The 15,783-nt window shown below is 39.5% G+C and overlaps 3 protein-coding genes and 1 pseudogene across 3 annotated transcripts in view; 1 reads left to right on the top strand and 3 right to left on the bottom strand.

Moving 5' to 3' along the window:
- Positions 1–15,783, bottom strand: part of LOC138177722 (hemoglobin subunit beta) — a 297,632-nt gene that overhangs the window by 149,602 nt on the left and 132,247 nt on the right. The window lies entirely within an intron of this gene.
- Positions 1–15,783, bottom strand: part of LOC138177723 (hemoglobin subunit epsilon) — a 277,438-nt gene that overhangs the window by 129,415 nt on the left and 132,240 nt on the right. The gene's annotated exons all lie outside the window — the stretch shown is intronic.
- On the bottom strand, positions 2,884–3,584 carry LOC138177625 (large ribosomal subunit protein eL13 pseudogene; annotated as a pseudogene).
- On the top strand, positions 12,128–13,069 carry LOC138177624 (olfactory receptor 51B6-like). Its single transcript, XM_069108839.1, has one exon. The coding sequence runs from the start codon at positions 12,128–12,130 to the stop codon at positions 13,067–13,069; it is 942 nt and encodes a 313-aa protein (XP_068964940.1).

Genomic DNA, 15,783 nt, shown 5'->3' with positions numbered 1-15,783 from the left:
TCCAACATTAATCAAACTGTTATCATGAGACTCATCACACTGGTTAACACAAACTGAGGCAACTGTCAGAAACTAGGCATTGCTGTTGTGTCTCATCTTCTCTAATAATCCCTTCTCCACTTCTGGCCCTTTTAGTCCATCGGGAACTTAGTATGTCTCAGATCCTGAATTTTGTGATGGGGAGCTGCGCTGGAGTCCCTGAGGGATAATCCCTCAGGGGATACAGGATATAGGAAGGACAAGAGGGAAATTCTAGAGACCATAGAGAAGAAATTGGGATATGAGAAAAATATTTAGGAAAATGGAAATCCTGTTGCCTTCACAGCTCACAGCAACCTTGCCCTTCTATCCAGTCTCTCCCCAAACCCAGGTTTTCAATCACCTTTCCCAAAAGGAATGTGGCTTGTTATCCCCATACTAGAGGCAAAGTTGACCTTGAGATCAACCATCTCCAGCTATCCAAGGCAACATATTCTTCACTAGGAGAATACTTGAATATGGAACTCCCTGGCATCTCTTGGTGACTATTTGGGTCATAAACTCATGATTACTCCTTCCTAGTCAGAGAATTAAAAAATTTGGAGAGAACCTAAAAATATCAATATATCCAATACATTCATTTACGAAGGTGAGAAAACTGAATCTCAGAGAAGGAAAAAGACACATAGCTATGACCCTGTGGGGGAGTGTGGCCCTTTACATTGGATACTTACTGTGCAAAGTCCTCAATTCCAGATAAAGGTCTTTTCATATCCCTACTGCCTCCCTTTTCAGACTTCAGGGAAACATAGGGAATCAGCCCTGAAACTCGTTCACTTCTTCTGAACTCAGATTGCCCCCAGATCACAAAAGGCACTACTGAAATATTGAAATGGGGGTGGGAGGGCACTGAGACCTGGCTGAGCTCTCAACTGGCAGGCAGTCGCCTCTACTTGTTTTGGATTCCCATCTAGCATCAGAGTATTTATGCTGCAAACTGGCTCCCCAGAGCCCTTTCCTCTTCCAAAACACTTGGCTCTTGCACAATCTCTCCCTGGCTTCCCTGCCCAACTCCCATTTTCATCCCTGTAAGGATCTGGGACCCTTGAGCCAAATCTTGAGGATCCCTCAGCCTCTTTCCTGTGGTGAAGGGGAAGGATTAGAATAGACTTAGTCACTCAGCTGTAAGATTAACTTTCTTAGAGCAAAGACAGAGATACTCTATTATAGGACAAAGTCTTAGACTTGGATATGGGACAATTAAATTTGAATTATGACTTTAACCTTTTCATCTGTGACACCTTGGGCAATTCATGTGCTAAGTCCCAGTTCCTTCTCCAAAGTGAAGATAATAATGCTTGCTTTACCTGCCTCAGGGGATTGCTATGAAGAAAATGCTTTGCCATCTTGAAAGCACAAAGGAATGTGAAATCATCCTCCTTCTACCCAAAACCTTCAGGGTCTCCCTACTACTTATCAAATAAAATATCAACGCCTTGGCCTAACAATTAAGGCTCTTCACAATCTATTCCTACTTTATATCTCCAGTTTGGGTTTCTTCTACTTAACTGTCACAAATCTTATATTGCAGCCAGAGTATTCTCAATATTTCCACAACAGTTGTGTATATTTGTGTATACTTGTTGTGTATACACAACAAGTAGTTGTGTGTGTATGTTATGTGACTTTACTCATGGTATTCATGAATAGGCAGTTGAGTACCACAGCAGATAGAGAGCATGATCGATATTTAGAAAGATCTGAGTTCAAATCCAATCACAGACACTAGCTTTGTGACTCTGGGCACCCCTTTACCTCTTTCTGTCTCAGGTGCCCCAGTAAAATGGGGATAATAATAGCACCTGCCTCCCAGAGTTGTTGGGAAGTTCCAATGAGATATGCAAAGCCTTTGAAAACTTTAAAGCACTATATAAATGTGAATTATCATCATCATCATCATTATTCACAGTACCTGGAATGTCCTGTTCCACCATTCCTTCCAGTTCATCAGCATCTGGCTTAAGTCTCACCTCACCACCTGGAAGGCTGCTATAATGACTTACTAATGGGTTAAATTGCAGTTAAGTAGCAAAGCATGTCCTCAAGTTCAGGTTGTCCTGTTTCTGTGTCCCATAGTGCTTTGCAGTGCTCAGTCAGTAATGTCCGTTTCCACAAGCACCTCCTCTTAAGGTTTTATTTTGTATCTCTCTAGTGCCCTTTTCATATTTCAGTATGCATTATGTGAAATGGTACGTCTGCCTCAGGCCTCAGATCAACTATATGAACACAATGGTTTTGAGCATTCTCTGGAAATAAGTCAGGAGAGCACTCCTATTTAGTAGTAAGACAGATTTATTCCAAGTTTTTGCAGGGTAATTCAGGCATTCAGCAGGTGCATCAAAAAAGGTGGAGAAACGCCTTATCAGCAACTGTCTTAGCTTTCATAGTTGCTACCTGCCCCTTGAAGGCATACTGGACCCTTGGCATCTGAATGAATTCTATGGAAGGAGACAGTGGTGAAAACAAACATTTATTTAGCGCCTTTTATGTGCCAAGAACTTTACAAATATTATCTCATTTGATCTTCATATTATTTATTATTATTATTATTATTCACATTTTACAGCTGAGGAAACTGAGGCAGGCAGCATCTAAATGGCTTGCCCAAAATCACACAACTAGTTCAAATCCAGGTTTTCCTATCTCCAGGCTCAGCGTTCTATCATTGCAAATAAATAGCTGCTACTAGAAGAACATTGCTCTCATGCCCAAAGGACTGCCCTTTTTCAGTGTTGAAAGTCTCAATTCCCTTCAGGAGACTTGAGTGAACAAAGTACCAGTTGTTTCCTCCTGGAGCACTGAGGCTCTATTTCTGTCTTTTCTTTTTTTTTTTGGGGGGGGGGGGTATTATTTTATTCAACGTTCTTGGAGGCTGTTTACTTTTTCTTCTCCACATCTTGCTCTGCAGCCTCCTTGGCTCATTTTGCCCGGATTCCAAAGAGACGGGCATTGGCCTGGGCCATTCGAAGACTAGCAAATGCCTCGAAATTCTTCTTGTCTTCAGTAATGACACGAGCCTTATCTTTCTTGTAGACATTTCTGATGGGCAGAACTGGTCCTGTAAGCTGGGTTGCCAATTTGAGTTCTGCAGCAGAGCTATTTCCCTTCTTGGGTGCAGATGGTTTCCTTGGGAAGAGGATCAGTTTGGAACGATATTCTTTCAGTCGCTGCACATTTGCCTGGAGAGACTCTGTAGACTTATTTCGGCGACGAGGGTCCACAGAGATACCAGTGGTCTGTGCCATTTTTTTTTATGGATACCAGCCACCCGAAGTTCTTCCAAGCTGAATCCTCTACCAGCACGGACTTTGGTGTGGAATCGGACAGTAGGGCACCTCACGATGGGTCAACTAGGACCAGATGCAGGGCTTTTGCTTGACGAGCCTTACGCCTTCTGATCTTCCTGGCTGTCTGGTTAAACCATGTGGCAACTCGTCTTTGCCAGTCTTTGTGGAAATGCGGCTTCAGAATCATGCCATTTCGGCTGGGCGCCATGGCTTATTAGAGCCCTCCTCACGGGCACCTCAGCCGATCGGAAAGGAACTTTATTTCTGTCTTTTCTTTTAAGACAGCCTTGAGCTAGGCACCTCACGGGAAAGCAAGAGTTACAAGAGTCCAGGAACCACACATAGTCGCTTAGCTCACCGTTTTACATGTTAGCTCCCTGACAGTTGGTGTGGGTAGAGCTGCTGAAACAACGAACAGCTCACACCTAGCCCACTTTGGTGATTTCTGATGCCTACGGAAACTCAGGCGGTCATTTACTCCATTAATTAACCAGCTAGGAAGTATACTATGCAATTTGGCCACCAGGTGGCACTATCTGGTCACCAGTCAAATGGAGTAATCCAAGGGAGCTAGTTTTTTCTGAAAGCTGTAGTAACTCTATTTGTCACCAGAGGGTGCTCAGCAAAAAGCTTTTTAAATTCTTGTTTTTCCAATACCCAAGTCCACTTTGATGGGATCCCTCCATTAATTTGTTTTTATTAATATTTTGATAACAATATTTTAATATAATTGAGTTTCTTGGCAATACAACATTTTATTTTATGCATTTAAAAATATTATTCTGAAAAAGCTCCACAGTCTTTATCAAACTGTCCTGTCCAACTCTTCATGAGCCCATTTGGTGTGTTCTTGGCAAAGATACTGGAGTAGTTTACCATGTCCTTCTTCAGATTATTTTGCAAATTACGAAATTGAGGCAGAGTTGGGTGACTTTCCCAGGGTCATACAGCTAGTAAGTGTGAGGCCATATTTGAATTCAGGAAGATGAGTCTTCCTATCTGACACTCGATCCATTGTGCCACCTGGCTTCCCTAATCCATAATATTAAAAGAAAAACAAAACCTTCTGATCTAGGTAGTATGGGAATGCAATTGAAAATAATAAGGTTATGGAAATCTCTGTCAGAAAACTGCTCTCAACCCATCAACTTAGTTAGGTTAATAAAACTCAGAAAGTTGACTTTTCTGTGGCTGTGTAATTTAGTAAATGTAGTTGAGTAAGTAATGCTTAGAAAAATTTTAACAAAATTGCTTCATTCAATGATGTTCATGTTTAATCTTCCCAACCACACACATAATACCATGGGAATATGGAAAAGTATTAGGTGATGAACTTGAGTGCATGAGGTCGGTTTTCAGAGGTCACTGGATTCTGTCAAGAATCAATCACACAATAAACTTTAAGCAACTACAATGTGTCAAGCACTGTGCTAAGTACTATGTATGTATGTATATATATATATATTTTTTAAAAAGGCAAAAGACAGTCCCTGCCCTCGAGGAGCTTACAGTCTGATGGAGGAGATAGCATGCAAACAAATAAACATAAAGTAAACTAGAAGGGATACATGGGAAGTAATTAACTGAGGGAAGGTACTAGAATTAAGAGGGATTGGAGAAGGAATCCTGTGAATTTAATTGGAGCTTAAATGAAGTCAGAGAGGTCAGTTGTTGGAGAAGAGGAGAAATACTGTTCCGGGAATAAAGGACAACCACAGTCCAATGAGGAAGACAACATGAAATGAACCATATACAAACAAGATACATGGGGTAGCTAGGTGGAACAGTGCACAGAGTACTAGCTCTGGAGTCAGGATGACCTGAGTTCAAATCCAGCCTCAGATGTTTGAAACTTACTATCTGTGTGACCCTGAGCAAGTCACTGAACCCCAATTGTCCCCAACAGTGTGTGTATATATATATATATATATATACATATATACATACATACATACATACATACACACACAGGATAATCCCAATGGGAAAACACAAAAGTTAAGGAAAACCCAGGAAAGGCTTCTAGCTGAAACTTGAAGGAAACCATGGAAGTTAGGAGTCAGAATTGAGGAGAAAGAGAGAGTTCCAGATATGGGACACAGCCACTGAAAATGCTTAGAGTCAGTAAATGGAGTATTCTCCATGAGGATCAGCAAGGACAATGTTGATCTCACAGTATGCAGAGGAGATATAGTGAATTGTAAGAAGACTGGAAAGGTAGAGAGAGGCTAGGTTATAAAGGGCTTTAAAGAGTCAGATGATGAGTTTTATATTTGATCGTGGAGATAATAATCCTTGGAGTAGGGAGACAGTTGAGACTGGAAGACCAATCAGTAGGCCATTGCAGTAGTTGGAATACGATGTGATGAGGACCTCTACCAGGGTGGTTGTAGTATCAGAAAAGAGACAGGAGCATATAGAAGAGATGTTATGAATAGTCTTTGATAACTGATTGGATATTAGGGGGATGGGACTAGGAGATTGGGGGTATTCTCAACAGTAATAGGGAGTTAGGAAAGGGAGAGGAGTTGAAGGGAACGATAATTAAGTTCAGTTCTGGATATGTTGGTTAAGATATCTACAAGAAATACACTTTAAGGAGTCTCATAGGCATCTGGAAATACTAGAGTGGAGGTCAGAAAAAAGATTAGAGCTGGATAAATAGATTGGAGAATCATGCACCCAATATGCTGGTGCCTTTACTCTGTGCTCTTGACTTTTGTAAGAACAAAAGCCCTCTGGCTTTCTACTTCCCATCCCACACCACATGAATGGCCTACGTCTTTTTTTCTAATTCATACATTTCTTTGATAATATCTTTTACTTGGTTTCCCATATGTGACTCTCAGTTGATAATAGGCTGCAATCTATTCATGTTTATTATTTGTTTTTCCACGGCCCTTTAGTCAACTTCAATTCTTTGGAAGCTGAAGTATTCCATGTTTCCCATGAAGCACCACCTGAAGAATACTGGTGATACTGTAGCCAATACAGTTCTCCCCTCCACATTGTAACTTTCCCCATCACAGCCTTGATATATCATGGGTTGGCATAAGAAATTAAATGGGAATTAGGGGGGAGTTTTGCAGAAGCAACAGATAACATGTGAAGGGCAGTGGACAATACAGAGCCTATGACCAAATACTTAAAACAAGTTTTACAATAAAGGATTGTAAACAACTCATAAAGAAAAAGAAAAAATTCAGATTTCTTCTCTCATATGAAGAGAAGGCCAAAAAATTTTATATAGATTTCCAGATCGTAGAATGCCATGATCTGGAAGACATAACTGTATTTTATTAAGGATTTTTGCACTCATATTCATTAATGGGGTGGGATGAAGAAAGAAAGAAAAAAGTTAAATGATAACTTTATTTATTTTTAACATATTTAAAAGGAATGACAAGTTGTATATAGTCAATTTGCAGTTTCCTTTACAATCATCTTTTTTTTCTGTTCTGTTATATTTTGGAAATGCTTGTTTATTTCTTAAGTTCAGAATAAAATAAATATTTTTTTAAAAAGAATATTGCTGATAACAAAAATGGACCTTTGCTAAAAAAAATTTAGGCTGTGTATTGGACTGAATTGGAAGAGAAGATTTAGAGTCCAGATAAATCATGTCACTTGTGAAACAAAAGTTAGAGCCTTAGCGAACTAAAGACTCCAGGCCTATATTTGTATGCAGTTATTTGGATGACACACTGGAGAAGGAGAGTTGGGGAAGGGTAGAAGGTTGGTCCCTGGCTTGTACAAATCTTGAGGGAAGAGTTTTGAATATCAAGTAAAAAAATCTAGATGTGAATTCTGCTTGTGCCACTTACTATCTGTGTGATACTGGGCAAGTAATTTAATCTTTCTGGGCCTTACCTTTGTCACCTGAAAAATGGGGGGGGGTGTGAGGAAAAATGGAAATTAGAGATTTCTTCCTCTAATTGTATGATATTTCGAAATGTGAAATACTGGAAGCTAAGTGAGCCTAATTGGAAATCATAGTAGGATAAGTGTGTTTGTTTTTTTGGGGGGGAGAATTTGGAACTTAATTTTTAAATTAATATTGAAAGATGTTTTTTGCATGAAATTGAGGGGGAGGGGATGTTTTTAAAGAATAAGGGTTTGAGGATTATCAGTCACCTAAACCTTTACTTTTATTGTTCTCTGTTTCTTTCCCCTTCATATTCTAGAAAATAACAGCATCAAAATGTTAAACCCACTGTCTCTCTGGCTAAGGATAGAGAAAGAGTATCCTTTTCCTTTTATAAGCCTCACTTGATTTTTTTTGTTTGGTTGGGTGTTTTTGGGGGGTGGGAAAAGATACTGGAGGGGTTCACCATTCCCTTCTCCAGCTCATTTTACAGATAAGGAAACTGAAGCAAAAAGGATTAAGTGACTTGCTAGTAAGCATCTGAGTCTGCATTTGAACTCAAGTCTTGCTGACTCCAGGCCTACTATTTGTGTATAGCTGCTGGGTAAATTTGTTTGCTTGACTGTACGTATTTCTTACAAAAATTCACTCCCCCCACACTGTGATAGGGTTGAGAGGAAGAGAAAATAAATAGATTTCTTTTTGTTTTCATTTTTCTTTAAAAAGAGAGGTAGGTGAGTACTACAGATGTGAAATGCATGAATTTTTAGACAAGGTCACTGTATTTTTAGTTTTACTAAACTATTATACTTTATTACAAGAAACCTCTTACAAAGAAGAAATAATCTATAAATTTGTGTAATGTTAAAAAAACAGCAAAATAAAAATAATATCAGGACCCTCTAAAATTTGGAATCCTGTGGTAAAGCTCTGTTTGACCTACCCTAGTTTTACCTCTGACTGAGGGTCTTGACCCCTAGTTCCTACATTTATTTTCTTAGGTGCCCTTGTTAGGGCAAAAACAGTGAAAAGAGAGGGAAAGGGCAAGGCATTTATTACCTACTCAGAGTCAGCTAGGGTGGGATAAGGATCTTATTACACCCTCACTGGGCTCATACCACCTCATTCTTGGATCTCACTAGTTAGAAATGAATACCCTCTCTCGAAGAACTTCATGGTTTCTCATGTCCCTCTCCCCTCCACATAATCTGGAGCCTGAGAATCTAAATCTCAAGTCTCAGAGTGAAGCAACTGATCTCCAGGACAGGGACTTAGGGGTCCTTAGGATATCACCGAGGGAGCAGAAGATACCCACGCTGAAATTCCCCAGGTGTCTGACAAAAAAGAGAGCAGAATCTTGGGGAGAAGTCATCTTGGATAAATGTGCGACATCACAGGCCTCCAAAAAGACTCAAGTGACAATGGCAGGAATGATTCCTTGGATGAGATCAGAGATTTTTCCCCAGCACTGTGGCTCTGGCTCTGGTGAGTGAAGGGGACTGGGAAATAGATATAGGGAGTAGGTTTGCCTTTTAAGAATCTCCCTACCACCTTTAGAGATTGGACAAACAGAGAAGCCTATTCTCAGGATTCGGGGTTTCTGCATGGACACCATCTAGACTAGAGGGACAAGTCCATGGAATTTTGACTCAGATACCCACACAGAAAGATCCACTCAACCCCAAGTCCTCTCTTTGATATAATGGAAGTTTTATTTCTTGGAGTTACAGGATATGGGCCAAATTCTATCTCTTCTATTTACTTACTATGTGATATTGGGATAAAACATAATTTAACCTCCTTGGACTTTAATTTCTTTATCTATAAAACCAAAGAACTAGGTTAGATAGCTTCTGAGGTCCATCCTAGTTCTAAATCTATGACCTGGGTTCAAATCCTGTTGCTATCTGTATGACTTCAGACAGATCACTCAGCTTAGTTGGATCTCAGGGTCCTCTTCTATAAAATCAGAGATATAAGCTAGACATCTTCTAAATCGGAACATTTCTCTGGGAAGTTTCAATGGAGACTTAGGTCAGGTTTCATTATTCTCTTTTATAAGGGTCTGCAGATTACTAGAGGAAGGAAGATAGAATTTAGGAAAGAATAGATGAAAAAGAATTCAGAAACCTGGGGATATAATGTCCATTTCCACATCGGTTCAATTCTTCTCTTTTTCACAATGAACATCCTCTCATCTCCCTCAATATAAACCCCAGGGACCTCCCAAAACACTTCTCAGGTCTCTAGGCAGAATTGAAAATGCTAGATGCTTTCTCCAGGTTGTTATTTTGATCATCTGAGATGGGATGGCTTTATGAACTGGCTTTCACTGGTGTTTTCCTCTCTCTCCCTCTTCTATCATCCTTAAGAACCCAAGGACAGCCTGCCTGAGCATCAGAATAGGACCAGGGAAAGACCAAGACTGAATTTCTCTAAGGCGCCACCTTAATGCTACTCCTTAAAGAACCCTAGAGCTTGACACTTTGGGGTTCTGCTGGCCCTGGTGATACCCAGAAAGGCAGGAACACTGCTTGAGTTGGTGGATCATTGTTACCACAAAGGAAACAGTATCTTTGCTCTCCATGTCCCACCCCTGCTTGGCAGAAAGATTGCTTCATAGAGTTATTCATAGAGAGATTTTCTGAAAAAAAAAAAAGTGAATTTAGTACATACTAGAAATGTCAATAGCCAAGGATCAATGATCACATATAAAAATTGTCACTGATGATCACATATCTTGACTCCATATGCTATGTATATTCATGCTGATATCTAAGAAATTGTCTAACATACTCATATTTTGTGACTGGTTTCTTCAGCTTGTGAAACTCCAATGTTTGTGGTTACCAATATTTATGACAATATAAGTATGTATATGGATATATATGCATGTATGTGGTATGTATGTATGTACATACATATATAAACACATATACATGTATATACATATATATGAGTCACATGGTATAGTGTATAATCAGCCTTAAAATCAGCAAAACCTGGGTCTGAGTCCCATGTTATATATATTTACTGTGTGATCCTAGGAAAGTCACTTAGACTCTCAATGTCCACAGGCAACTCTCTAAGACCATTGCAGAATAGTTGCCAGTCTCTGTAAGTGAACAGTTCTTTGCTGGGAGTCCCACAAGCCAATAAACTCTCAAATCTGACTGTATGTATATATACATGTATATATATGTATATGTATGTATGTATATACACACATATACATGCCCCCATTCATGAATATATTTACACACATCTATATACACATAATTTTCATCCAGACCCACGATTTCAACTATGTACACATATATGTCCTTCATTATTCTGGAACGTAGAATTTAAACTCTTAAAGAATTGCCTGGGAGCACTAAATGGTTATTTGACTTGTCCAGTCATGCAGTAAATATATGGTGAAGTAGAACTTAAACCCAGATCTTCCTGACTCTAAGAGTGATTCTGTATCCATTATGTCATGCTAGAATAGAGAGGCATTGGAGGGAGGGACGAAAGAAGGGGAGGGGAGAGAGAGAGACAGAGAGAGAGAGAGAGAGAGACAGAGACAGAGACAGAGACAGAAAGAGACAGAGATCTTTACATCTATAATATAGAGACAGAGGAACAGAGACAAAGAGGGATAGAGAACAGCATAAGAGAGAGAAGCATGTGTAAAAACACAAGTATACAATTGCAATGCTTACTTATGGCTTATGGGTGCGAGGAGGCAGGAGATGACTCCATCCTGTTGTCAACTTCTTCAAAAGAATCCTGTTACCTCCTATTACCAGTAACTTTAATCACTGCTCTTTTAGGTTCTCATTATCTATGAATTCAAATGAGCATTAGCACAGAATCTTTTTCTTCTTTATTAGGTTAAGAAATAGCTTATAAGAAATATAAGCTCTCTCTCTCTCCTTACTGAGTATGTAAGGTTTCTTCAAGAGATAAGAGATGAAGCTTGCCAGAGGAAGGAGGTTAGTGTTCCAAACAGCAGCATTTCTGGTATAAGGCTTCACAATGTCCCAGACAAATATAGACAGCCAGAAAGCCTGTCTTTTCTGAATCTCTACTTTCTGTCATCCTCAATATTAGCCAGTAACACCATCCCATGATACAGCAATGTAAAGTAGAAAGGCACTATTTCCAGTGATAAGCATGCAAAGATATATTAGAGTATCCAGGTACCAACCTGCGTTCTTCTGGAAAGACCTGAACATTGAGCTAATGTGGTGGGAAAGTTGTACTGAGACCCAGTCACAAGCCCAGTGGCACACCACTAGTATGTGTCGGAAGTGGGACTTGAACTCAGATCTCCTTTGTTTCAAGACCTGCTCTCTATATATACAACAAGGTTGTTAAGAGGTTCTAAGGAAATAATATATGTGAAGTGCTTTGCTGATTTTAAAGTCGTATCTACACATAAATTCTTAAATGGGGAGCAAAGAGTTGAAGTCACAAGGAGACAGAAAAAAAATTGCTTAACACTTAAAGCTTTCAAAAAATGGAATGGAATAAACTTCTTTGGGAGATAGCACATTCTCCATCACTAATGTATCATGTGACCAAAGGGAAAACATGACTGGGATACATAGTGTCTGATGACAGATCTCAAAGTAGAAACCAAGTGACCACTGGGCAGAGATACTGTGAACTAGATCCCTGTTCAGGCATAAATTGAGCTAGATGGCTTCTGTCTTCCCAATCAGTTCTAAAATCATCTCATTCCACTTATCTATTTCCTATCACTTAGGCATTCTGGAGAAGAGACAAATCTTTCCCTTGCTTTCTATCCTTGAATTGGCACTGGGAAAATGGACATCATTTAAATAGGCAACTAGGTCCTTTGCTTCAGGAAACTCCAGGTCTTGAGGAGCATATGTTACAGCCTCCAGAAGGGAGGCTTTTCTACCTGTAAAGACCCCCTCCCAACATGAGGACCAACAGCAGCAGCATAGCCCCCTTTTTGCTGACTGGCTTCCCAGGGATGGAAGCAGCTCACCGTTGGATCTCCATACCCATCTTTGCAGTGTATGTTTCTGTTATTTTTGGCAATGGCACTCTCCTCTTCCTCATAAGGAATGATCACAGTCTCCATGAGCCCATGTACTATTTCCTGGCCATGCTGGCAGCCACAGATCTTGGAGTGACTTTAACCACAATGCCCACTGTTCTGGGAGTCCTATGGCTGGATCATAGAGAGATTGGCCACGGCATCTGCTTCTCCCAGGCCTACTTCATCCACACACTCTCTATAGTGGAGTCAGGTGTCTTGCTTGCCATGGCCTATGACCGTTTTGTTGCCATTTGCAATCCACTGAGATACACTACTATACTTACCAATTCTCAGGTGATGAAGATTGGAATTGGGGTGCTGATGAGGGCTTCTTTGTCTATTATGCCCATAATTGTGAGACTTCATTGGCTCCCTTACTGCCATTCTCACTTCCTCTCCCATGCCTTCTGCCTCCACCAGGATGTCATCAAGTTGGCTTGTGCCAACATCACCTTCAACCGCCTCTATCCTGTTGTAGTGGTATTTGCAATGGTACTAATGGACTTCTTGATTATTGTCTTCTCTTATGTTCTGATACTTAAGACAGTCATAGGCATTGCCTCTGGGGAAGAACGGGCCAAGGCCCTCAACACTTGTGTGTCCCATATCTGCTGCATCCTTGTCTTTTACATCACCGTCGTTGGACTGACTTTCATCCATCGATTTGGGAAACACATACCACACGTGGTCCACATCACAATGAGCTATGTCTACTTCCTTTTCCCCCCATTAATGAACCCAGTTATCTATAGTGTCAAGACTAAGCAAATACAGAGTGGTTTTCTCCGCATCTTCTGTCATCACAAACCTGGAATGTGACCCCTCCGCATCTTCTGTCATCACAAACCTGGAATGTGACCCCTCTTTAGATAAAGGCTATGAAATCCTGAGATATTGTTTGTAGAGGTGAGTTTTCAGAGGACAAATACTTCCAATCTAATACTAATGGAAACTATATGGAAGTAATGGTTTTATATGATTATATAAAGGAAATAGAAAGTTGATCCTAAAGAAAATGCTAATAGGTGTAAGACCAAACCTAACTCACCATCATCAAGAAAAAGGGGTCTCAATGAACCCAAAGAAAAATAAACAGGCCCGTCTCCAAAGACACAAACAAAGGGAGGTATAAGGTCAAGGAATAGGTTCCTAGGAAATAGAATATTAGATTCAGGATCACAAGAAGGTTAGGAAGAAAGGTCAGTGTTCCAGTTGTGAGATACATTCTTTGAACATGCAGAAGGGATATGGAATGACCAGGTGTGGGAAATTTTCCCCAGAACATCACTGTTGGAGACCTGAAGAGATTGTGTGTTATACTCAAGACTTCATGTTATTTGCAAATAGAGTAGTTGAGTGGGTAGTAAATCCTGGTGTGTCATTTTAAATTCCTTTTATATTTTGTTTGGTTCAGTGGGGAAAAGAAAAGCACTGGATTTGGAATCCAAAGACCTGGGTTCCAATTTCAATAAATCCCAACCTGTATGACCCTCAGAAAGCTATTTAACCTCTTTGGGTCTCAGTTTCCTTATATATAAAGTGAAGTGTGGACTAAATGATCATTAAAACCTCTTCCAGTTCTAGTCTATTGCACTAAATATTTGAAGTGTTGTTAGATGAAAATGATTAGACTTGTGTTGTTTGTTCCCAGTAGTTAGAATTAGGAATAATTATTGTGTGGACATTGAGGAAGGTATATTTGGGATAAAAAAAAAGAAATAATTTCCTAATAATTAGAACTTTTGGGGGAAAAACGTATAACTAGATCCCCCAGAAGATATTAACTTGTCCACACTAGAATTCTTCAGTCAAAAGATAAGGTGATCACTTATCTATAATGCTGTAAAAGGTTATCAGTTGAATATGGTTGAATTAGATGACTTCTTTCAGGCCTTATAACTTTTAAATTCATCAATTCTGTGACACATATCTCATCCTGAAAGAAGATTCTAATCATTTTTTTTTCAGCTAAAAGTTATTATGAGAAAACAAGAATATATTGGACACCACTCCCACTCCTGGATTCGTCAATAGATCAAATTGAACTTGTCTCTGTCTCTCACACATAACACTTCATCTCCCATCTCCATGCTTTTGCACTGGTCAGCCCCCATACCTAGGGTGCTTTAAGATGCAGCTTGTGCACCATTTCCTGCATAAAATCTTTCCTGATCTCCTCACTTGCTAGGGCCTTCCTTCCCAAACTAATTTGTATTTAAATACTTTGTGTATATTTGTATTTATTGACTTCATATTAATGCCATATATATTTTTATATGTAATTGTTATCTCCCTTAATGCAATATAAACTCATTGTGAGTAAAGATTGCCTCAGTCTTTTTTCTTTTATCCTCAGTGCCTGGCACAAAGAAAGCATTTCATAAATATTTATTGGCTTATTAATTGATTTCAATGTGAGATACAGCTCAACTGGATCATCTCAAGTGTATTTATAGATGAAACTAGAAAGACAATAAACAGAAATGAAGTGGTACATGTCTGCTAACTTTTTGTTGGAACTTATTCTCACAAGTTAACAATAGTAGTGGAAATACCACATTTGGCCTCTATCACATACAGACTATATTTCCCTTCAAACTTCTTATCTTCTTCACGTATACTCAGTCTCCAGACTACCTATTCCCTTAGTTATGGAACTATTAATAATATCTTTCCTAAGTTTCTTCTTCTCCAGACTAAATAACCCTGGTTCCTTCAATTGAGAACATACAGTCTCCGGTACTCTAAATGTTCTACTTCCCACTCCTCTAGTCACACTAGTTTTGTCAATGTTCTTTATACAATTGACACCCAGAATTGAGTGAAGTACTTCAGATGTGACCTAACCATGGACAGGGGCAATACCATAGCCCTTGTGTTATATATACATGTGCATGTGGGTGGGTGTGTATACACACATATGTGTGTGTTGATAATCATTAAAAATCAATTTTTAACCCTCAAAAAGATTCAAAGCCTGAACTAATCAATCAGACTGCTCTGCTTTGCTTTAAAAAATGCCCTTTCAGGGGCAGCTAGGTGGTGCAGTGAATAGAGCACTGGCCCTGGAATCAGGAGGACCTGATTTCATATCTGGCCTCAGACACTTAACATAAAAACTAGCTGTGTGACCTTGGGCAAGTCACTTAACCCCAACTGCCCTCCAAAAAGCCAAAAAAAACCCAACCCTTTCCTGTGTCTGTAACTTGAAAGACCAGATAAGATTAGCAGTGGGTATTTCTTCCCCTTTGTGACAGAAATTCAGAATAATGGAATTTCTCTTTTCTTGGGGGCATATTCCATGGGGCATGGGGGCAGAAATGTAGACATCCTGAGATTGTAAATTCAAACTGACACTACTTTGTTAATTGTCTTTACAACTAAGAAAATTATTTTACCATGGTATGGATAGAAAACAAATGGAGACCATAAATATGAGGGACACAAACATCCTGGGATAGTCATAAACACATAAAAACTTTGTCAATCTTGAATCAGGCAGTCAGAACTTTGGTTCTGGCTCTGTGTATGTA

Source organism: Petaurus breviceps, unplaced genomic scaffold (genome assembly GCF_028583685.1).
Source record: "Petaurus breviceps papuanus isolate PSGF00001 unplaced genomic scaffold, PetGlider_PUasm1.0 90444, whole genome shotgun sequence".
NCBI classification, from domain to species: domain Eukaryota; kingdom Metazoa; phylum Chordata; class Mammalia; order Diprotodontia; family Petauridae; genus Petaurus; species Petaurus breviceps.
Note: the sequence above shows the minus strand (reverse complement) of the source record. Positions and strands in the feature narration are given on the sequence as shown.